General features: G+C 37.5%; 4 protein-coding genes across 4 annotated transcripts; 1 reads left to right on the forward strand and 3 right to left on the reverse strand.

Annotated features, from left to right (window-relative positions):
• Positions 1-381: 381 nt before the first annotated feature.
• Positions 382-3,739, reverse strand: LOC121753998 (heat shock 70 kDa protein, mitochondrial-like). The gene is made up of 6 exons (XM_042149322.1): positions 3,552-3,739; positions 2,845-2,912; positions 2,677-2,755; positions 2,027-2,593; positions 1,327-1,947; positions 382-1,229 (listed from the first exon to the last, which is right to left on the reverse strand). Exons 1-6 carry the CDS (start codon positions 3,624-3,626, stop codon positions 600-602), a joined length of 2,040 nt encoding a protein of 679 aa, XP_042005256.1. The 5' UTR covers positions 3,627-3,739; the 3' UTR covers positions 382-599.
• Positions 3,740-4,392: 653 nt separating this feature from the next.
• On the reverse strand, positions 4,393-7,642 carry LOC121754008 (zinc transport protein ZntB-like). Its single transcript, XM_042149331.1, has 5 exons — positions 7,628-7,642; positions 6,568-7,334; positions 5,402-5,481; positions 5,033-5,297; positions 4,393-4,951 (listed from the first exon to the last, which is right to left on the reverse strand). The coding sequence occupies exons 2-5, from the start codon at positions 7,313-7,315 to the stop codon at positions 4,683-4,685; spliced, it is 1,362 nt and encodes a 453-aa protein (XP_042005265.1). The 5' UTR covers positions 7,316-7,334; positions 7,628-7,642; the 3' UTR covers positions 4,393-4,682.
• A 3,218-nt stretch (positions 7,643-10,860) lies between these two features.
• Positions 10,861-16,053, forward strand: LOC121753997 (oligopeptide transporter 4-like). Its single transcript, XM_042149321.1, has 6 exons — positions 10,861-11,478; positions 11,855-11,952; positions 13,450-14,013; positions 14,215-14,467; positions 14,644-14,826; positions 15,289-16,053. Exons 1-6 carry the CDS (start codon positions 10,984-10,986, stop codon positions 15,901-15,903), a joined length of 2,208 nt encoding a protein of 735 aa, XP_042005255.1. The 5' UTR covers positions 10,861-10,983; the 3' UTR covers positions 15,904-16,053.
• Positions 15,877-22,746, reverse strand: LOC121754845. The gene is made up of 9 exons (XM_042150138.1): positions 22,710-22,746; positions 21,896-22,196; positions 20,589-20,748; positions 20,293-20,472; positions 19,886-20,020; positions 19,410-19,492; positions 18,845-18,938; positions 18,607-18,724; positions 15,877-15,975 (listed from the first exon to the last, which is right to left on the reverse strand). The coding sequence occupies exons 1-8, from the start codon at positions 22,744-22,746 to the stop codon at positions 18,626-18,628; spliced, it is 1,089 nt and encodes a 362-aa protein (XP_042006072.1). The 3' UTR covers positions 15,877-15,975; positions 18,607-18,625.
• Between the last annotated feature and the right edge of the window lie 86 nt (positions 22,747-22,832).

Here is a 22,832-nt window from a genome sequence, read left to right on the forward strand (position 1 = left end):
AACTCTCTAGCACTCCCTCCATCCCTACTTGCGTTCATATTTGTGATGTCCGTCATTTTTATTTTTAGCAAAAAGAACACTTTTCCTCTCTTTTACTTTCTAACATACTACTATTTGAATGTAATAAAAAAATTTATACTAGTAATGAAGCAATAGAGTGTAATAAAAAAATTATACAAGTAATGAAGCAATAGAGTGTGGTTAATGCTGAGTTCAAATCCATTGTAGTGGTAGCCTTAAAAATATGCTCAAAAGTGATGAACACGCTATACGACGGACTCGTCTTATCAAATGTAAGCAAAGCACTCGAGAACCTAAAGATGCAAAAACCATTGCTGATATATCTCACTCATCCAAAGATGCAAAATGCACACAACACAATTCCCAAAAACGAAATCTCATACCCCAAGCAGCATAGGATTTATTATACGATATTTCAGCATATATCATTCTTCACCAAATTTATGTCAAAAAACAAAAAAGAAGAAATCCGATGCTCAATTCCGCCCGAGGAAGTTTCTAATCGAACTCCTATCACAACCCAACTAATAGTAATGTAAATACAAAAATGAACTCCGCTGAATCAACTCTCACCCATCCTACTTCTTCACCTCCTCATATTCTGCCTCAGGTGGCTGCTGTTCACCTCCCTCAGAGCCTCCAGTGGGCCCGCCACTCGATCCGCCACCACCAGACATGTGCTGCCCGATCTTCGACACGGCCTTGTTTGCCAAATCAAGCTTCGCCTTTATGTCGTCAATGTTCTCTGTGGCCATCGCGCTCCGCAGATCTGAAACGGCAGTCTCGATCTCGGTTGCTACTTCGCTTGGAATCTTCTCCCTGTACTCGTTCAAGGACTTCTCGATGCTGTAGATGGTGGTGTCGGCGTTGTTTCTGACATCGATCAATGCCTTCCTCTCTTGATCCTTCTGGGCGTGTGCCTCGGCCTCCTTGACCATCTTCTCGATCTCGTCCTCTGACAGACCACCTGATGACCTGATCGTGATCTGCTGCTCTTTGCCGGTGGTCTTGTCCTTGGCAGAAACAGTCACAATACCGTTGGCGTCAATGTCGAATGTGACTTCGATCTGAGGCAAGCCCCTGGGAGCTGGAGGAATACCCACGAGGTCAAATTCACCGAGAATTTTGTTGTCTGTGGCCATTTCACGCTCTCCTTGAAGCACTTTGATGCCGACCTGGGTCTGATTGTCAGCAGCGGTCGAGAATGTCTGCAATAATATTAAGACTTACATCAGTGTCTTGAACCAGAAATCAATAGTATAATACCTTCAGAAGAAGATTACACCTTCACAAAATGCTACTGACCTGGCTTTTCTTTGTTGGAATTGTGGTATTTCTGTTTATCAATCTGGTGAAGATTCCTCCGAGTGTCTCAATACCTAGAGACAACGGTGTAACATCAAGGAGAAGCAACTCTTTGACATCACCTCGGAGAATGCCACCCTGAATAGCAGCCCCCATGGCAACAGCTTCATCAGGATTCACACCTTTGCTAGGGGACTTTCCAAAGATTTCAGTAACTACTTCCTGAACCTTTGGAACACGGGTCATTCCTCCAACGAGGAGAACTTCGTCAACCTCCTTGGTGGAGATGCCAGCATCCTTCAAGCAACTCCTGCAAGGATTCTTAGTCCTCTCGATCAAACTGTTAACCAAAGCCTCAAACTTAGACCTTGTCAGTGTGATATTCAGATGCCTTGGACCGGTTGAATCAGCAGTGATGAAGGGCAAGCTGATCTCAGTCTGAGCAGTTGATGAGAGCTCAATCTTTGCCTTCTCAGCTGCCTCCCGTAGTCTCTGAAGAGCAAGACGATCCTTGGACAGATCAATACTGTCTGTTCTCTTAAATTCACTCACCAAAAACTCCAACAAAGTATTATCGAAGTCCTCCCCTCCCAAAAATGTGTCACCGTTTGTGGCTTTCACCTACAAGCAAACATGTATCAGCATAAAGGCATAAACAAAGACAGGACCAGTTAAAATGCACTTAACAAGTATGTCACACCTCAAAGACACCATTGGAAATCTCCAAAATAGATATATCAAATGTTCCACCTCCAAGGTCAAAAACTGCAACCAGGCCTTCTTTATTGTTCATGCCGTAAGAGAGTGCAGCTGCAGTAGGCTCATTAATAATCCTTTGCACATCAAGCCCTGCAATTCTCCCAGCATCCTTTGTGGCTTGTCGCTGAGCATCATTGAAATACGCAGGGACGGTCACAACAGCCTTTGTGACAGTCTTCCCGAGGTAGTCTTCAGCAGTTTCCTTCATCTTGGTCAGGACAAAAGCACCAATTTGACTAGGGGAGTACTGCTGCCCATTGGCCTCGACCCATGCATCACCATTAGGAGCTCTAACAATTTTGTAAGGAACCATCTTCATTTCTTTCTGTGTCTGAGCATCATCAAAACGTCTACCAATTAGACGCTTGGTGCCAAAGACTGTGTTTGTTGGATTAGTGACAGCTTGTCTCTTTGCTGGTATTCCAACCAACAGTTCTCCTTTTGGGCTAAATGCAACTACTGATGGAGTTGTCCGAGCACCCTCAGCATTCTCAATAACTTTTGGAGTCTGTAAGCATCTTACATGTAAGTAAATCAATTGATAACAAAAACTAGTAAGATGCAGGTTCAATTGAGAGAAAATTCTGGCACCTTTCCCTCCATAACAGAGACACATGAATTTGTGGTACCCAAGTCAATACCAATCACATCATTTCCAGCCGGTTTGGTGCTGTTCAGGAAGAAAATACAATTGAATCACAAAAGAAATAAAGCAACTACTCAATGCTTGATATACAAAATGATGAGCACGGAACATACCTGAATGGCCTCACAAGACCTGCCCACTTGTTGCTTACTGCCCATGATGGTTTGGTGTTTCCAGTTAACTGAAACACAATATATAGGTGGGTAAATTAAATTCTCGAGGTGCTTAACGCTAATAGTATAGTCTTCAGAAAGAACACTCAATTTTAAAGGTGCTAATAGAATTATCTTAACCGAAGCAGTACATAGTTTGACTCCTAAAATTCACTAATCAACTAGCATCGTCATAAACAAGAAACTGCTCAATGGCAAGATGCATGAAGTACTGCCACAAATTTAACCAAAAATCATGGGAAAATAAAATTAAAAAAAAAAGAATGCACGCAAAAGATCACATCCAGCATTCAGTCAATCCTTCATTCTACCGATAAACTAAAATCACACTGATTGTGAGATGGTTTGCATCCAAAATCAGATGACAATAGACCACGATGTTCAAAATATTTACTCGCAAATTCAAATCACCAGAAATCATAGCAGCCGTATACATGTGACACATAAAACAAAGAACAAATTCGTAGATTCATCACAACAGAAATCCTGCAAAAATATATTCTAATAGACAGTCACCTCCTGAAATACAGTAAAATACGCAGTTCAAACCAGATCTAAGACAGTAAATAAAACTGCACACCATATTACACAGAAATGAATCAAAGAGAAAATGAAAAAGAACAATCAGAGAACTTGGCGAGACGTACTGTTCTGAAAGCAGAGATAGGAGCGGAGGAAACATCGCGGCGGCGAAGAGATCTGAGGAGGACGGCGGTGGCCATTGAAACTGAGCGATCTGAGGGCACCTTAGTTGCTAGGGTTTAGGGTTTATGAAGATGAGCTTTGAAAGAGCAGAGTGAAACTGCCTCAAATAGCTGAGGTTTAGAAAAAAAAAAGGATTGATGAAATGTGAATAAATAAATGGCGGAGAAATATAATGTCGGAAGCTTCTAGAGATACGTGGTTGCAATTCTAGGTGGATTGTTCCCCAAGATAAGCAAGTGCCAAATTAAAAAAAAATTGCAAGTGCCAAATTAAAAAAAAATTGCAAGTGCCAGATTAAAAAAAAATCTTGCCTTTTATTTTTGATTTTTTGTTATCTTAGAATCTACTATTAGTATTTTTTATAAAATAAAGAACATGGTTTCTAATTTATCACATAGTCATAGTAATTCGAATCCGATTTACTGGTTAGATGTGAAACATTTATGGTACAAAATAGACTTTGTATCCAATTGCTTAATACTTCATCCGTCTTATTACTCTGTCTCATTAGTGTCTGAGGCATTTTTTAACACAAATATTAATAAATAATTATTGGCGAGAGACGTGAGAATAAAATAAGAGAAAAATTGGATAGACTATGCTACTAATGTAGTACCTCAAATAGTAGTATCACAAATTTAACTATATATGTGTACACCAAAAATATATCTAAGGCATAAAATATAAATCCATATAGGAATGAGTAGTTCGAAAATACATTAAATCTGCTAAATTTCATAACTGACTGAGTTGAATGTTTCAATTAGTTGAAAAGTATAAGTCTTGTCACCTTAATCGTCAATATATTTATATTAGAAACACCATGCTACACTTTCCATCTCAATTAAACAAAAGATACTGTACAAGAAAAATCAATATCCACAAGGAGAAAAGAAATGCAAGAATGGCCTACATCTAGCAAACCAAGAATTAGTGTGTGCGCGTGTGTAAAAGTTAGCAGATGATCAACGATTCAAGTACAAGAACGATCCATCCCGGGCAAGACGATGTCGGATCAAAAGAGGGAGAAGATCGAACATATCTAGCATGTACGATGATCATCACGCTCCAGCCTAAAGTCGAACATATCCCCCTCTGTCTGTTCTCCCTCCATCCATCCCGGCTCTCCTAATGAAGGACCTCCGGTTGAGGGACCAGCTTCGTTGCATAGTCGGCCTTCTCCACCAGGCCATTGCACGGCTGTACAATGCCGGGAAACCGAAGCACAAGAGAACGACTGCAAGCATCGCTGCACATACCATCATCACGTTGCGAAACCCATCCTTTAGCGCGGGGTCTCTCTGTCCGGTCCAAGGAACTCCGCCCACATTCATCCCGAACACTGCCAACAAGGAACAGCCGAGGTTTATGCCAGATGGCGTGACAGGGAAATATGTGTTCGAGTTTTATGTGAAAAACTGACCTCCGGTTATTATTGACAGAGGGAGAAATATAATGGAGAGGAAAGATAGGTAGTATAGTTTTCGGTTTATTTGCTCGGACTGCCAGCTGTCTAGGCCTGCCTGAATTGCAGTGACGCGGTTGGCTATGAAGCCAACGTTCTCTTTTAATCTCCTTATACGACCAATCAACTCTTCTAACGCGTTGATGTCTTCACTGCTGAACCATTCTTTAGACGAACACTTCTCCTTGACTCGGGGAAATACTTGTTCACCGTGTGCGATCACCTGGAGTTTCCCCAAACAAGTCAGAGCACCGGTTTAAATTAATACGTACGATACAGGCTTTCTCAGAGAGGGGCTATCGAAGCATGGATTAGATGGCGAAATACCTGCAATAGACGTTGCAAGTCGAGATTCATTTTTGGGAATCTTCGGCTGTCTAACATTTGCTTCTTCATAGCAAAACCACCTGCAAACAAATCACTGAGTATCATATAGTGATGAAGTAAATACAAATGAGACACCTTGCTATCTAATAAATCGGGAGTACTCTAAGATTCCTTTGATCGAGACTGTATGAATGTCTACACCATCTGATTTCTTCTCCAAATAATGTAGCCTACTTCTTTAAGAGCATCCATCGAGATGAACATAAGATGAACGTTTATATAGCTTCGATGAACTAGTCCATCTATGTCTTATCGATCCACACTAGCCTCGTTCATCCCAGAAATAAACACAAACTTATTTTTCACAATCCCTGATAAATTTTCAGACATCCACCCAAGACTCGGATCTAAGAGCATCATATATTCGTTTCATCTGTCATTATATGTTGCGCGTGTGAGTAAACGCAACCTAGACTACTATTTGGCAGGCCAGGAAAATATTCATTAAGGAAACTATATAGAACTAGTACACTCTGAAACGAAACTTTTTCACAATTCCTGATCATTTGTGTGCGGTCTGACAGAGAGAACGAGACCGCTGCTCTTCTTTCACTGGCCATTTGTTTTTATGTAGTATGTCAAGCCATTTACAACTCAAGTTAATACAAGATCAAAAAAATAAAGATATGGTCATTTAATAAAAAGGCACATCATACTTCGACCAAATTCTGATATTTACTGCTCTGGAATGGTTCTCGAAGAAGATGAGGTATAAATTTAGAAATTCCTATTTTTCTTCGCTTCCATCAATACACACTCTCTCTTTGCACTTTAGTTCATATTCAATGTATGTTACTAGGAGAAATAACAATCTGCCGAAACATTTTTTCTACAAGTACTGATGGGGTAACAGATACTAATAATATGTTTTTCCACGAAACCGCCTGTTAAATTTACAAGGTAAGAAAAGTACAATAAAAAAAATTTCAATAGGATCATCACAATACACATAAATTCATCAAGAAGATAACACATGCCAAGACTCCAAAACGGCACTACAAGTAAGCAGTGTAAATCAAGAAAGTTGTCCGACCCACCCCTCAAACATAGCACGAGAATAACAAAAAAGCATAAATAAGCCGAGTTTAAAGGATGTGCTGATGTACCTCTGTCCATCTCTAACTCGACCGCATCCAGCTCAATCTCAAGCTTGGTCACGACATCCTGAAGGTGATCCACGTGCGTATCGATGATGTGCACCACAAGATCCGCGACAGATTTAGGCACAGGATTATCAGCTTCCTCCGAATGATTCATAGTCAGCAGAAAATCCAGCACATGCTCCCTTATCACAATCCCCCCTCTATCCCTACCTTCACTAGTCCTACTTCCATTACTCGAACTCTCTACAATTGGGATTTCCGACAGCAAAGACTCATTTGCCGGGGAGAATCCCAGCCTAGGCACGCGCCCTAACGACACCGTGATGACTGAATTCTCAGTGACCCTAGCTGCAATCCTAAAGGTGAATTTGCTAGAGGCAGGGCCGGGAGAGTTAACTCTGAACACAAGAGCACCGTCAACGTGGCCACAAAATGGGCTGTTGCTGATGAGGGAGAGGATGTCCTGGAGCTTTAGGGGCGGGGACAGGGCATCGATGAGATGCTGAGCCAACTGGGAGAGCTTATGGTTCCCCTTTGGGAGCTCAACATGATACCAACAAAACTCTTTGCCTGAGCCTTGCACAAGATCCCATTCCTTGTTGAAGTAATTCCCATCCCCATCAAAAATGTAGGCCTTTTTCCTCACAACACCAGAGTAATTTGATTGGTGGAATAGGTTTTGCCTAAAACTCCCCCTTTCTGCTTCACTCTCTTCAACTTCTCCCTCACCATTTATATGAGTGAGCTCCATCACATTCCTCAAAATCAATCTAATTATAGTATAGGTTTATTATATTAACAAAAAAAAATCAATTTCTAAACACCTATTATTCAACTTATATCCCCAAATTCATACTTCAAAACCTGATTTTTGCAAGAACTAAGTCAAGGATTTCATCATCACCATTTCTGAAGAGTGTATCAAAGTTGAAATCACTACTATCAGAAGACTTGCTATTTTTGGAACGACATCTACATCATTATCAAGCAGAAAAAAGGGGGAAAACTTCCCCAAAAATGAAAATCAAGCAACGCAGCTATTGAATAAAATGGAAAAAGTTACCTGAATTAACCCAGAAGCTCAGGTTTTTATTTAGCCCAAATGAAATCAGGGAAAATCCTAATTGTGGATAAATTAAAGATTTAATCTTGAAAGAGTCATACTCAATAAACAACCCAAAATTAAAAAAGACCAAATAAAATGAACATAATTCTACTTTTATTTATGTAATTTAAGGTGGAATTTGTCGTTTCCTCGTATATTCTTCTTGCATCACAATAACCAGCTAAGAAATTTGAATAAATTTTAGTCTAATTTCACAAATTTTGAATTAAATTATGAAAATTTGATTTATTCTTATTGTTCATTGAAGAATATAAAAGATTACTTATTTTACTAAAAATTCGTTTATACGAGAATTAAAAAAAGAATTGAAAGCTCACGATTTAATATTCGCTCTAAAATTGCATCGGGCTAGAAGTTGACCTTATTACAATTACTATATTAAAAAAATAAATTGTGATTAACTAATTGTACTACTATTATATGGTTGACAAGAAAGAGATTATACTTACTTCATATGTATAATATATGGTGAATTATTTAGGGAGTATTTGATAATTTTGAAATTCAATGATTAGTTCAAATGATGTATAGATGATTTAGATATGTATACAGTTTCAAATTATTGGTTGAAACTTGCAAGACTCAAAAGACACATAATTTATTCATATGTATTTGTAAGTAATTTTTGGGATATTTTATAGACTTTGTTATGACTCTTTTGCATGTGAGCAGCAATAATCTCTTTTGCCATCATTCAAGCGTGGAATTTCTCATTAACTATAATTAGTCATACAATAAAAGATGTAGGATTTGCGTAATGTTTTGGATGTAATCATTTGAACAAGCTTTAAATTACAATTATGACTTGTATTTTTACGTTATGTTTACATGTAGTAATGTGTTAAATAAGTTTGGTAAAGGAAATTGCCGCGGTTAGACAAAGCACAATTGCAAGTAATTTTTGGGATATTTTATAGAATTTGTTATGACTTTTTTGCATGTGAGCAGTAATAATCTCTTTTGCCTTCAATAATATGAATATATATTTTCAATTTTAAAGTTTCAAACTCTCAAGTGATATTGCAACATTAGTTTGATATTATCCGCTTTGGGTCAAGCCCGCACGGATTTATTTTTGGGTCACTTCCAAAAGGCCTCAAACTAATTGGGGTTGGACATGAATTATATACACCTTCTAACTTCCCTCACTCATCCGATGTGGGACGGGTTTGTAACCCAACAAATCTCCCCTCAAACCAAGACCACATCGGGAACGCAGTCGACACAAACATGGGCCCGACCCAAAGCCACCTGGCTCTGATACCACTTGTTAGGATCGTCGACTGCAACATTAGTTTGATATTATCCGCTTTGGGTCAAGCCCGCACGGATTTGTTTTTGAGTCACTCCCAAAAGGCCTCAAACTAATTGAGATTGGACATGAATTATATACACATTCCAACTTACCCCACTCATCCGATGTGAGATAAGTTTGTAACCCAACAATATACAAGTGAGACTTGCTATGTTATGATTTTATTCGGCATTTAAATGTGAATAAGACTTTGTAAAAAACAATCTATATCTTCATGCCCCTCCCTTAAAAGATTAGTTTGTTAAAAAAACTAGATAAGTGGTCTATTTTTATTTTATCAATTTACTAGTATGCTATAATGTGTGCTCGTGGGCCTCAATCTACCATTATATCTACAAACAAGTTGGAAGTCATAGCCATTTTAATAGACTAATATTTTGGCCCTTCAAATGCACTTACCCTACAATGTATGCAATGATATTTTAAAGAGTTAAGTATGCTCTTTATAGTTTGATTCTTTATTTTAATTTTTGAACTAAACAATTTTCATGGTTAGCGATCAAATCATCGCCAGTGACGAGAAAATTGGTATTTATATAATAAAATTATTTTCGATCGCTACTGTAAAAATCACATTATATTACTATATCATATGCTACACTCAATGTTTTTACTATTTTTTAAACTCTGATTTTAGAAAAACAAACAAATGTAAAATCCTTCAGAAAAACAAACAAATGTAAAATCCTAATAAGAGAGGGTAATTTTTAGGCAAAAACTTGTGTCACAGTTCCTTATTAATTACCAACTTCATCAAGATATTACTATTGTGCTAAAATTTATTATCATCATAATTAAAAGTAATTGTGTTAAAATGATCGAGGCTATGATTAAAATTGACATTTGTTGTGATTAGGAGTAATTGTTGTTAATAAAGATTACTGTTTTTGATGGAAGCAAAATAGAGTATTCCTTTTTTCAATTTCATTTAAAAAAAGAGTGAAATTCGAAAATAGTCTCTGGACTATTGGTTTATCTCGCCCATAGTCTCTGGACTTTAAAAATATCCCCAGACAACCTTGGACTAAGGGTTTATCTTGAAAATGGTCTAGGGTTGCGCAATTGTGGAACAAATTGTGCTCCAAATTCAACGCTTTATGTGGATTGCTTTTATAAATTACTATACATTACCAAAAAAAACTATATATAAATTCTTGGACATCTATATTTATGTAATCATAAAAACAATAAATTTTATTAAAAAGTAGTTTAATTATTAAATAATATATATCTCAATTTTGAGGGATACTATTTTGTAGTAAGTTTTTGCAATGTCTATCTCAAGTTCTCATCTCATCACCTATATACAGCTATACTATTCATCTTACTTTTTAAAAATGGTTTATTATTTCATTTTATAATTTGCAATTGTGTATATTTATACACTCCATCTAATTATATTGATATGTGAATAGTTGACACATAAGATTTCATTAATTTTTTATAATACTACAGTTATAAATCTAGAGTCGAAAATATTTTCGAAGATCCAAAAAATCAAGAATGCTTTCTAGTTGTGTAAGATTTGAAGTACAAATATATAAAAATGCCCTACAAAAATGAGGAATATGAAGTTATCAAGTAAGACGAAGGACAAATATAGGTGAAGAGAGTAGAGTAATGAGGTTTTAAGTGGGGACAAAATTATACTCCTACATTTGAATAACTAAGCGCAGTTACACCACACAACTAGCAATCCCACTCTCATCCGTCCACACACAAGAATTGCCCTATCCTCATTAACACACTATATTCAAATTCCACTTCCTCATGTGAGAATGCTTCCCAAATTTTCAACATTTTTTATTCCACATTCTTACAAACAACAAAACATAATTAAACATTGGTTGACTTCATATGTCAATAGTCATCCCCATCTCTCACTAGCCACCATAACTCCATCTTATATAGTTAGCCCCACCCCCCATATTAATATATATTAATCCTCATAGCCAAGTAGTGAACCCAAACCCTCAACATGGGAACCTTAGCACCAGCCGTCTTCGTCTTCGCCACGGACGAAGACGACGAGTCCCCCATCGAAGAGGTCCGCCTCACGGTAACAAACACGGACGACCCGACCCTGCCCGTGTGGACGTTCCGGATGTGGTTCCTCGGGCTGGCTTCGTGCGCCATGCTCTCCTTCCTCAACCAGTTCTTCGCCTACCGCACCGAGCCCCTCATCATAACCCAGATCACGGTCCAGGTGGCGTCCCTCCCCATCGGCCACTTCTTGGCCGCGGTGCTGCCCGAGACGAGGTTCGGGCTGCCCGGGTTCGGCCCGAGGCGATTCTCCCTCAACCCCGGCCCGTTCAACATCAAGGAGCACGTGCTCATTTCGATATTTGCGAATGCTGGGAGCGCGTTCGGGTACGGGTCGGCTTATGGGGTGGGGGTTGTCACCATTGTTAAGGCTTTTTATGGGAGAGAGATCTCTTTCTTGGCTGGTTGGCTTCTCATCATCACCACTCAGGTAATTAGGTTCTTGATGTGTATATTTCTACTTTATTTGATTTTGATTGTGATTTATGATCTTGAATTACTAGTTTTTAATCTGGAAATTATTGAAAGATACATCGACTATTTGATTATGATTGTGATTTATGATCTTAGAGAACCGTCTTCTTTGCATTCTCCTCTCTCTTACTTTACTATTTTTATACTTTAACTATTTATTATCATTTTTACAAAACGAGTGCAAAAATGACCGTAATGCGGGACAGATGGAGTAATAAAAATATCTAAAAAAAGTAGAATTCGTATTTCATACTCAAATAATACTATCTTCTCAACCATAGAAAGATATTTATTGGTGGGTGGTGAGAAATTAATAAAATGGAATATTGCAGGTGCTGGGATATGGATGGGCCGGGCTTTTGAGGAAGTATGTGATCGAGCCGGCCCACATGTGGTGGCCCGGAACTCTAGTCCAAGTCTCCCTCTTCCGGTGAGTCAACTTTTCCGCCTGCTTCCACACTAATATTTTATTAGACTACGAGTCATTATCTCATTATATTGTCATTTATTTTATAGGAGTATCTCCTATATGTTAATACTATAATATTTCATCAAGTGGGCAATCTTTTCCTTTTCTATGACTTATTGGACTTGATAAGACTCTAGGTTCACGTTTGTCACCAATTAAGCTATATGATTATCCAATTTTTTCCAAAAGTAATACTCCCTCCGTCCCACTTTAGGAGTCCCGATTTACTATTTTTGGGTGTCCCACTTTAGGAGTCCCGATTGAAATATTCCATAAATGGTATTCGGCCCCACATTCCACTAACTTTTTTTCCACCCACATTTTATTATAAAAACTATTATAAAAAAGTAGGACTACATTCCACTATCTTTTTTCACTGACTTTCCTTTACATTTCTTAAAACTCGTGCCGAACTCAACTGAGACTCCTAAAGTGAGACGGAGGAAGTATATTTAGCTGGATACATTATTGCACAATCTTGCTACATATATTTGCTTTAATATTTGATGTACACCACTGAGAGGGAGAGGATGGAAGCAAGTTATACCTTTTATGAGCTTCACGTGATAAATCTTTGGCCTTTCTGTCACAGCTCACAAACTTACAGTTACTACCTCTTGATCTTAAATGCACCCACCAAGATTCCTCAGCAATCAATCAGACTTAGTTTGTGGACAGATTCATGGACCCATACAAACCTAAAATCTAGTCTAGATTCATAGCTCATGGAATCTATGACTTAATTTACAGGTTATTGAAACACAGTCAACTTTTACTGATTACTACTAGAAATGAACTCCCTCTAACTTTACTGTCAAGAAACAGCAAAATTGGAGGCTTTTTCTTAAGCATAGCATAGTGACCATTAGCTAAGTAATTAAGATTAGCTGGAATTCAACTAGATGAGAAAATGTTGTACGCCAAACGCCCAAACCTGAACGAGGAGCTCTTGAATCGAATAACCTGGTGCGTATCAGCGTATCTGAAGCTCGCACAAAATCAGACTGACATAAGAAAGAAGGAGATATGTGAAATTACAGAGGCAACAAGAAATCACTTCTGAGATAAGGTAGATAGAATAAGACTATGTGATATCACTAGGTCGAAAGCTTCGTTATTTATACGTGCAAAGACTATTACAAGTGATGAACAGCACCTGATAAGCTGACCAGTTTACATATTTTCCCAAGATTTTGAGATATCAAATGCATATCTCCAAACTGAAACATCTCATGTGAAAATACAACAATGCAACGTTGTGCAGACTTCGAAGGTAAAAATGAACCAATATTGCAAAGGAAAGAGAGCAGAATTTGCATGTGCACTGTTCATCATTCCTTTTCAAAATCATGTGTTTTCTCCACTTCATCTGCACATGTAGCGTGGTCCGAGTTGAGACAGACTAAACTCCACATTCTTGTACCAAAACCTCACCGATGATTTCTTCCAACTTTGCAGGGCTTTGCATGAAAAAGACGAGGCGCGCATGTCAAGGGCAAAGTTTTTCTTGATTGTGCTAATATGCAGCTTCTCCTGGTACCTATTTCCCGGGTACCTGTTTCCAACTCTCACAAGCATTTCATGGATGTGTTGGGCATTTTCCAAGTCAGTCACAGCACAGCAGATTGGATCAGGCATGAAAGGCCTTGGCCTTGGAGCCGTGACATTAGATTGGACAGCCGTAGCATCCTTCTTGGGCAGCCCGCTAGTAACTCCCTTCTTTGCCATAATGAATGTCTTTGCGGGTTATGTACTCATAATCTACTTAGTGCTTCCTACAGCCTACTGGGGATTCAACTTGTATGGTGCTAGGAAGTTTCCAATTTTCTCCTCACACCTGTTCACATCTCAAGGTCAGAAGTATAACATATCTGCAATTGTAAACGACAAGTTTGAGTTGGATATTCAAAAGTACGAACAACAGGGCAGAATACATCTCAGCATGTTCTTTTCCCTGACATATGGGTTTGGCTTTGCAACTATTGCTTCTACCCTAACACATGTGGCCTTCTTCTACGGAAGGTACTGAACTTCGATGCTACTTTTTACGTTCATTTTTTCAATTTTGTCTGCTTTATGATATAATGAGAATTGCCTTGTTATTGCATACAAGTAGTAAAAATGATACCACCTAAGTGTACTTTATGCGTGGAGCATACTCTGGTATTTCATCATCCCAAACATGATGATTAACTTAATAGCTTGTTAATTTGTAAACCACAGGGAAATAATCGAAAGATTCCGTGCTTCATACAACAAAAAAGAGGACATTCATACAAGGCTTATGCGCAAATACGCAGACATACCATCCTGGTGGTTCTATGCATTACTAGCAGTGACCTTTACTGCTTCTCTGATGCTCACCATATTCTTGAATGACCAAGTTCAGATGCCATGGTGGGCATTGATCTTCGCCTGTATCATTGCCTTTGTTTTCACACTTCCAATCAGCATCATCACAGCCACAACCAACCAGGTAACTGAGCAATGGCATTCCTCTCTAATGTTGTTGCCTACAAAAAAGAAAATAGTTGTGCCTTCAGTGCCAAACATACACTGTGCATGCTTACAAACACATTCAAGTATCATATAGCAACTGACAATTTTATATTATTATTCTCTGATACAAAAATAAAAATGTTTTATTTGCAGACTCCTGGGTTGAATATAATCACAGAGTATGTTATGGGTCTCATATACCCAGGAAGACCAATTGCAAATGTCTGCTTTAAAGTCTATGGATATATGAGCATGGCACAAGCTGTCTCTTTCCTAAGTGATTTCAAGCTAGGTCACTACATGAAGATCCCTCCCAGATCGATGTTTATAGTTCAGGTAGATTGCATTGTTCAATTTATGGAACACTTCACATTCTTCATCATCATGCTCTCAAACTGTGTATACTCAATCAAAATAGAACAATTATGTTTTAGTCCTAACTAACCACATAGATACATAATTTTAAATGGAAAATAACCAATGTTAGCTAAACTTTGAGTTCTACAGACGTTACCTACTGTAAGGGATAAGACGATGTGGATACCAAAAGGGATGAGATCCACTCTCTAATAAACTAATCACCAATTCGACTACCTACCTACATATATGATGAGCATGCTCAGCATGGCCTTACTACGGGAAGTTGGAAAACGTGTTAACATAGAAGAACATAATACTCATCACTCTAAGATGCCAGACAGTCTTTCTATGACATATTGTTGTTTAATCAATAACTGAAATTCTTACCATCCCAGTAGACTTACTATTCTCATCTGTATTCCATTTATGATGCATCAGTCCGTTGGAACAGTTATAGCTGGAACAATCAACATTTCTGTGGCGTGGTGGCTACTTACATCTATCAAAAACATATGCCACGATGACCTCCTTCCACCAGACAGTCCGTGGACATGCCCCGGAGATAGAGTCTTCTTCGATGCATCAGTCATTTGGGGTTTAGTGGGGCCCAAAAGAATATTCGGAAGTCTTGGAAATTATAGTTCAATGAACTGGTTTTTCCTTGGAGGTGCAATAGGTCCTGTCATTGTCTGGCTCTTCCACAAGGCATTTCCAAACCAATCTTGGATTCCTCTAATCAACCTGCCTGTCCTTCTAGGGGCAACAGGTATGATGCCACCTGCAACGCCATTAAATTACAATGCCTGGGTCATCATTGGGACGATCTTCAACTACTTCCTCTTCCGTTACCGGAAAAACTGGTGGCAGAGGTATAACTACATTGTTTCAGCAGCTCTAGATGCCGGAGTAGCTTTCATGGCAGTGGCACTCTATTTTACATTCGGCATAGAGGATAAAGAAATAGATTGGTGGGGCACGAGCGGTGAACACTGCAGCTTGGCTACTTGTCCTACCGCTAAAGGCATACAAGTTGCTGGTTGTCCAGTTTACTGAAACTATTGTGCTAAATGTTTTCCACTAGTAGGTATCAAGGATATTTTTGTAGCCCATATTTCTGTGAGTATTCTGCAATTGTAAGATGTTAAATCAAAGGTAGAAACATGAAATATATGTATCTTCATCTACTCAAAGTACTTGTATATACACAATAGTCCTATATGAACTAGGAAATCACTAACCTGCTCTACAATTTATACCATATACTGATATACACAAATCTCATTCTAACACTTTCCGTCAAGTTGGGGCATAGATATTAATAACGCACAGCTTATACAAAGTGACAATCAATCTCAATATGCATGGTTCACTCATGAAAGACTAGATTAGATGCCATGTGAAGTGCAGCCTGATTATCTCACCACAAATTAGCTTGTATTCAAACATTCAAACCCACTTCACATACAGAAACCAATGTACATTCATGATCTCACATACAGATAGTCATAGCTCTATACTCCGAATCCACACTAGAGCGTGGGACCTCTTTATCTTTTAAAACTTTTCGATGAAATCTTCCTTCCAAAGAACACAGAAAATCCAGAAGTAAATCTTTTGTCTTCTTCCGACCCCACTTTTCTTGGTCTCCTCATACAAGATTCTATCTCATATATCACGGCATGTCTTTGTTAGCTGTAAAAAATGGGACCATAAGTGAAACACATGGTTCAACTAAACCTTTCAAATTAGTCATCATTCCCTCCCTGTAATCTTTTCCATATTACACTTCATTCTCATATGCAAATTTGGCCTTCCATTGAAAATTCACCACGAAATTTCATCAGTTAAAAACTAAAAACACTACAATATTCACATCTAACAATCATGAAAGAAGTAAAACGCAGCACTCCTATTACCAAAAAATACTACCATCCTCACTAAATAGAATCCAAGATATAGAAATATTGAATTTTGGGGAAAATGCATTAAAGAAATCCAAAATACATAATTAAGGCTATAATCTTAAACTAAGAAATCCACAATGAATAAAATCTGGTTATAATATACGTAAATATACAGCACATATATGGTGTCACTAATTTTAGGAATTACTGCAAAATCAAAGGAAACATTCCTCTCCTCCCTCCAAATCATTTCTCTAATAAATACACAAAAACAGAGGTTAATCTTCACAGAAACATTAGTAGACTGAAGTGATGGCCACATGGGACCTAGTAATTGAATCCTTTTTCCTCATTAATATCAAGAGTTAGTATAAACATGGTCAATTGTGTTACATATTTGGGGCTAAAGTACATTTCGGTGTAAAGAAACAAAATTGTCTAATACTTATAAGGTCACAGCCTCTTAATCCTCAGAAGATATTCCTCACACTTGATATGAGAGGAGTCCCAAACAACAAGGCTGTTGTAATACAAATCAAACCGTCATATTTCAAACAATGCACTGTCAACCAAACACTTAGGGTGAGTTTGGGAACATGGAATTGGAGCCTCCAATTCCAATTCCATTGTTTGGTATCACAAAAATGTATAGAATTGGAATTGACTTATAATTCCAAATTTTCAATTCCATATCAAAAGGAAAATTGGAATTTCAAATAGTCATAAAATTAGATAGTTTCAATAACCACTACACACATTTCACATACACTACACACACTTCACACACTACATATATTTCACACACACTACACATACATACTTCACACATTTCACACACCACAAATTTCACACATTTCCCGCACTACACACATTTCACACACTACACACACTGCACACATTTCACACACTACACAAATTTCACACACTATACACACTACACACATTTCACACACTACACACATTTCACACACTACACAAATTTCACACATTTCACACTATACATACCCTACAAATACATACGCTACATACACTATACACAAAATACGCATACTACACACATTACACACACAATACACACACGACACAAATTTTACACAAAATACACACTATGCATACTATACCCAAAATACATACAATATTCACAAACTAAAATTTTAAATTTTGTTCAGTTTAAACTTTTAGAAAATTTTAGTTTTTTTATTCAGATCGGAAAAAAAATCTAAAACTAAAAAAAAAATAAAAAATCGGATGCTTGAAATGTGTAAAATGTGTGTAAAGTGTGAAGTGTGTGAAATGTGTGTAGTGCAGGAAATGTGTGAAATTTGTGTAGTGTGTGAAATGTGTGTAGTGTGTGAAATTTGTGTAGCGTGTGAAATTTGTGAAATGTGTGAAATTTGTGTAGTGTGTGTAGTGTATGACGTGTGTGTGAAGTGTGTGTATGTGTGTGTAGTATGTGTATTTTGTGTGAAGTGTGTGTATGTGGGTGTAGTATGTTTATTTTGTGTGAAGTGTGTGTGAGTGGGTTTTTGTATATAGTGTGTGTATAGTGGGTGTGCACAAATTATTCAAATTCAATTTCATATTAATCACTTCACTTTACCAAACATACGATTTGGAATTGAATTAGAATTCAATTTCTTCCAATTCAATTCAATTCCAATTCCAATTCCAATTCCAATTCCGTGTACGAAACGGAGCCTTACAACCTTTCTGTGTTAGAAAGTTTTAGTTTTAAAAGTGATCACATGGAACCCCTAAGGCATAAAACCATTAGATCGACACTAGTCCATGAAATCATGGAAGTAACTTCAGAGAGTAAGCCGAGCTAATAACAAAGTAAGTCCCAACGAACTTGCTTATAGCTGATGGCATTATCTTATTGGCAATGGCAGTGCTGAACGCCACTGGTTATACTCATCCATACGAATAATAAAGGAGCTGGAACTTGGGAAACCACCACCACCGTATGCCTGCAGGTAGAGATACAGCAACCAGACTTGAAACTTGATCAGGAATTCTGCTGGAAACGTTCTTATATGGGTTGTTTATATAAGTGCATAAAAGGAGAATAAGTCTGCTAAGTTGCAAACCAAAGCAATTTCTGATGTATCGGTACCGCTGTCTATAGTTCTCAGGGACATTTTTAGATTGTTCCTCTGCATGTAAAGGACTGCTCCAATAGGCCTGTTTCATTGGTAGGCATACTCAGTGTGACACATACGGCAAACAAACACCCAGCTAAGTAGCAGTAGCCACACTAAACTTCTGTTTGTTTTACTTCAGGCATCAAATTTATTATGGTGAAAAGAGAAGCTAATAGTAAAACGAGTATCAAACTTAAAAATTGAAATTTAAACATGCTTAAAAGGTTCACCTAGTAATTTAAACTGATGCACGCACACAACAATTAACTACATCAAGGCTCAAGCTAGCCATGAACGATACACCTACATACTATCATCCATATGTTCATGCATGTTGCTGAGATTAGTGGCAATCTAGTCGTTAAGAATTATGGCATCAAAAGTTTTCAGAAAACATGCAAGACAGAGATGCATATGACAAACATGAAAGACTGATGTATAAATGAATTATGAGGCACAATTAATCTTGTGGAAGGACAAAAGGAAAAGAGATTGAGCATGGTTCAATCACCTTAGCCCAGCTGCTGCACTCATTTGGCTAAGTTCCTTGCCCATTTCATCACTGAAATCTGAATTCCCATCAGCTCTAATCGCCTAGCCAACAAGATAGATGCCAGGCAATTAACATATAATTTTATTACTTCAGACTTTTAATAGTTTCAAGCCTGTCACATGCGAGAATCACCCCAAATAAAAATAAATAAGAATTATACTCTACTTACTTTACTCTCTCTACACTATAACTATTTAATATCATTTTCCTAAAACCCATGCTTAAAAGAAGTGCCTCACTTACCGTGGGACGGAAGGAGTAGAATATAAAATTAAAAAGATAAGTGCCTCACTTACCGTGGAAATAACAAGAATAAAGATGATTCAATTAATGTAATTATGTCACATGCTTTAAGATTGACTTAATGATGACAATCACAAGCATAATTCAATTAATTAAGAATTGCTGAACAGGTCATTTGACAATTGTCATACCAGACATTCACCATAAAAGCCTCGGCCAAACTTAATCCTGAACACTTTATTCAGCAGTTTACTTGCTTCTGTCGGTCGATTAGAAAGATAGGTGTTTCCCTTGATGATAAAGCCTTCAGAGCAAATCTCTGTTAACTGCTCATGGCAGAAGAAGACCAAAACTAAGTAAAGTATTCGAATCTACACAAATCAAAGCATACTGTTGAAAGAATAGTGACTCAGTAACTCTTTTCCTTCAATGGAGTTGACTTTAAATTATAAAAGATTACTTCATCCAGCAATACAACTATCAGATAGTACAGAATCTACAGATACAGTTAATGCTTTTTGGTTAACAATTGCTTCAATGGTGTCGTATTTCCAAAGAAGTTAAAAAAATGGAGTAAATTTATACAAATTGCTTGCACCTGTTGATACATGAGTGGGTTAGTGATGCAGTTTAATTTCGATCGAAATTCTCTTAGTCCAATATAAAAGGCTTTAATGTTGGGTAAATTCCATTGCCGTAGATCTCCAGCTTCAACATATTTGAGAATCATCTCCATGCGTTCTTGGTCATCATGGTTTAGCAGGCTGATATTATCAATCTGCCATGTGTGTAGTACTTAAAATGAGACATCACTACAAACTTATGAAAATTTATTAACAGCTGCATAACCAGTAAAACAGAAAACCCAAAATAAAACATCCAGCTCTGAGTTACCTGATCAGATATAGTATCTGAGAGTTTAGCAGAGAAATATTCATACACAGTAGTGGAGCTACTCTTCTCAATATTTACATGAAATGAAATATTCGGATCAGAATCTTCCCCTGAAGAAATTTGGGAAAGCACTGATTTCCGGTGATCAAAACCAATGACCCTAATAACAAAAGATGTTGAGTTAAACCAGCACCAACTTCATTTCCAGAACTCCCAGTTAGAAGGAATCATACATTAAAAGACATTCAGTAACATGTGCAACTATAACTCACGTGGATGATGTTTGCCTGGAAAGCTCCAAAGGAAAACCTTTCGGACCTAAAAAGTCTAAAGACTAAAAAGTAGCACGTCTTCATTCCTTCTATGCACAAGTCATCAACGCTAAAGAAACATTACAACGAAACAAGATTATAAGGGAAGAGATATACAGTGGCAAGGTTACACAAATGTTAGTACGCCTGTGGCAACTCATCACCAAAAAACAGTGGATCAGGTCCTGAGTCACACCTACTTGCATCTCTGATACAATATTCTGGTGAAATGCAAGTATATCCACCAAACTTCAAGCATTTAAAGCAGAATGCAATATTAACATCAAAAATAAATTCATCACAACACCGCCATACATTCTGTGATTGTGATTATTGCCAACTATAGGTGATGCACACACGAGATTTAGTACTATTACCTAAATGGATCGAAAATAGAAAATAGGAATTTCTGATTTCATTTCGGTCTAAATCGAAAAAACGTGAAAAAGAAGCTCAATCACAAATTATCATTTCACTTCAACACACTTGTGCTGACTTACAACAGCAATGCATACTGCTTAAATACTGTTTTCACATCAGGATTGAATACTAAATGCCATTTCCAACTGTACACCGCCAGATTATACCAAAAATTATGAAGAAGACAAGCGCACTTCAAGCAGATTAAAAGCAGAATGCAATATAAGCATAAAAACAAATTCATCACAACATCCCCATATATTCTCTGATTGTGATTAATGCTAACTAAAAGTGACGAATACATGTAGCTTAATAGTAATAAATTACCTAAACTGATTGAAATTAGGAAATACTATGAATTTCTGATTTCGTCTCCATCCAAATCAGAAAATGCGAAACAGAAGCTCAATTACAAGTTATCATTCATTGAGCATACGTGTGCTGAAATTATAACAATTTTGCATACTGCATACATTCTGTTTACACAGCAGGATTGAAATTAATACTAAATCACATTTTTAACTGAACACCGCCAGATAATACCATAAATTCGTGAAGAAGACAAGCGCACGTTACCTGAAGGGCGCAACGGAGGAGAAAGGCAATATGAAGCAAGGGAGGTTGAGTCGAGAGTGGTAGAGGTGCGCGAAAAGCGCTCCAAATGCGCCGGAGAATGAGGGGTAGTTGTACAGCACCAAGTTGGGGATTTTGTTCTGCGACGCCTTCCGTATTGCTTCCAGAGTGGCGTCCGAGCGCAATTGACGGACCAGCAGAGGAAATCGGAAAGCGGAGGAAGAGGCTGCCAGCCGCCGTGTGAAGGCAGCGGAGGGAGCTATTTGATTTTTCCGGCGGCAATTTAAAAAAATATTACTCGCAACTGTTTTAAGTGTAAAATGTTTACTCTATTTACCGGAAAAATGTGTGCAATATCGTACAGTATATTTCATTATTAACAGTATTTCCTATAATAAATAGGAGTAGTAGTACTACTAGTACTAATCTATTAATTTATTATTTTTTGTTCATTTATATTTTAAAAATCCATGTCAAAATCAAATGCAGCATTTTATCCTAGAGTCCTAATATCACAACAATACTTCGAGTATTTTTTATTCTAATTTTCATCTATTTTCTTATAATTTTTTAAAAAATTTATGGGCCCAATTTCTTACTTTTGAAAAACTGAACACTCGTATTGTTGAAGGACTGCTGCTATATTTGCATTACGTTTGATTAAAAAGTCGGTGTTGGACTCATGAATAATGCAAGAAAAATAAGAAGGTTCTTTGTCGTGGATGTTTAATGTTTTGTTTTTTCCAGTAACAGGCATGTCTATCATCTATAAACCTTTATTTCGACTGGCTTGACTTCTTTTTCAAGCCACCATTACAAGTCGGCTCATAAACGTTCTCATTAGTCACAACCATTTTGATCGTAGATCGCGTTTTTTTTCCATACCAACACTGCCATGGGCCACTACTATTCCGCTCCGAATCATAGGCCCTCTCAATAA

The sequence above is a fragment of the Salvia splendens genome, chromosome 11, assembly GCF_004379255.2.
Source record: "Salvia splendens isolate huo1 chromosome 11, SspV2, whole genome shotgun sequence".
Classification (NCBI taxonomy): Eukaryota; Viridiplantae; Streptophyta; class Magnoliopsida; order Lamiales; family Lamiaceae; genus Salvia; species Salvia splendens.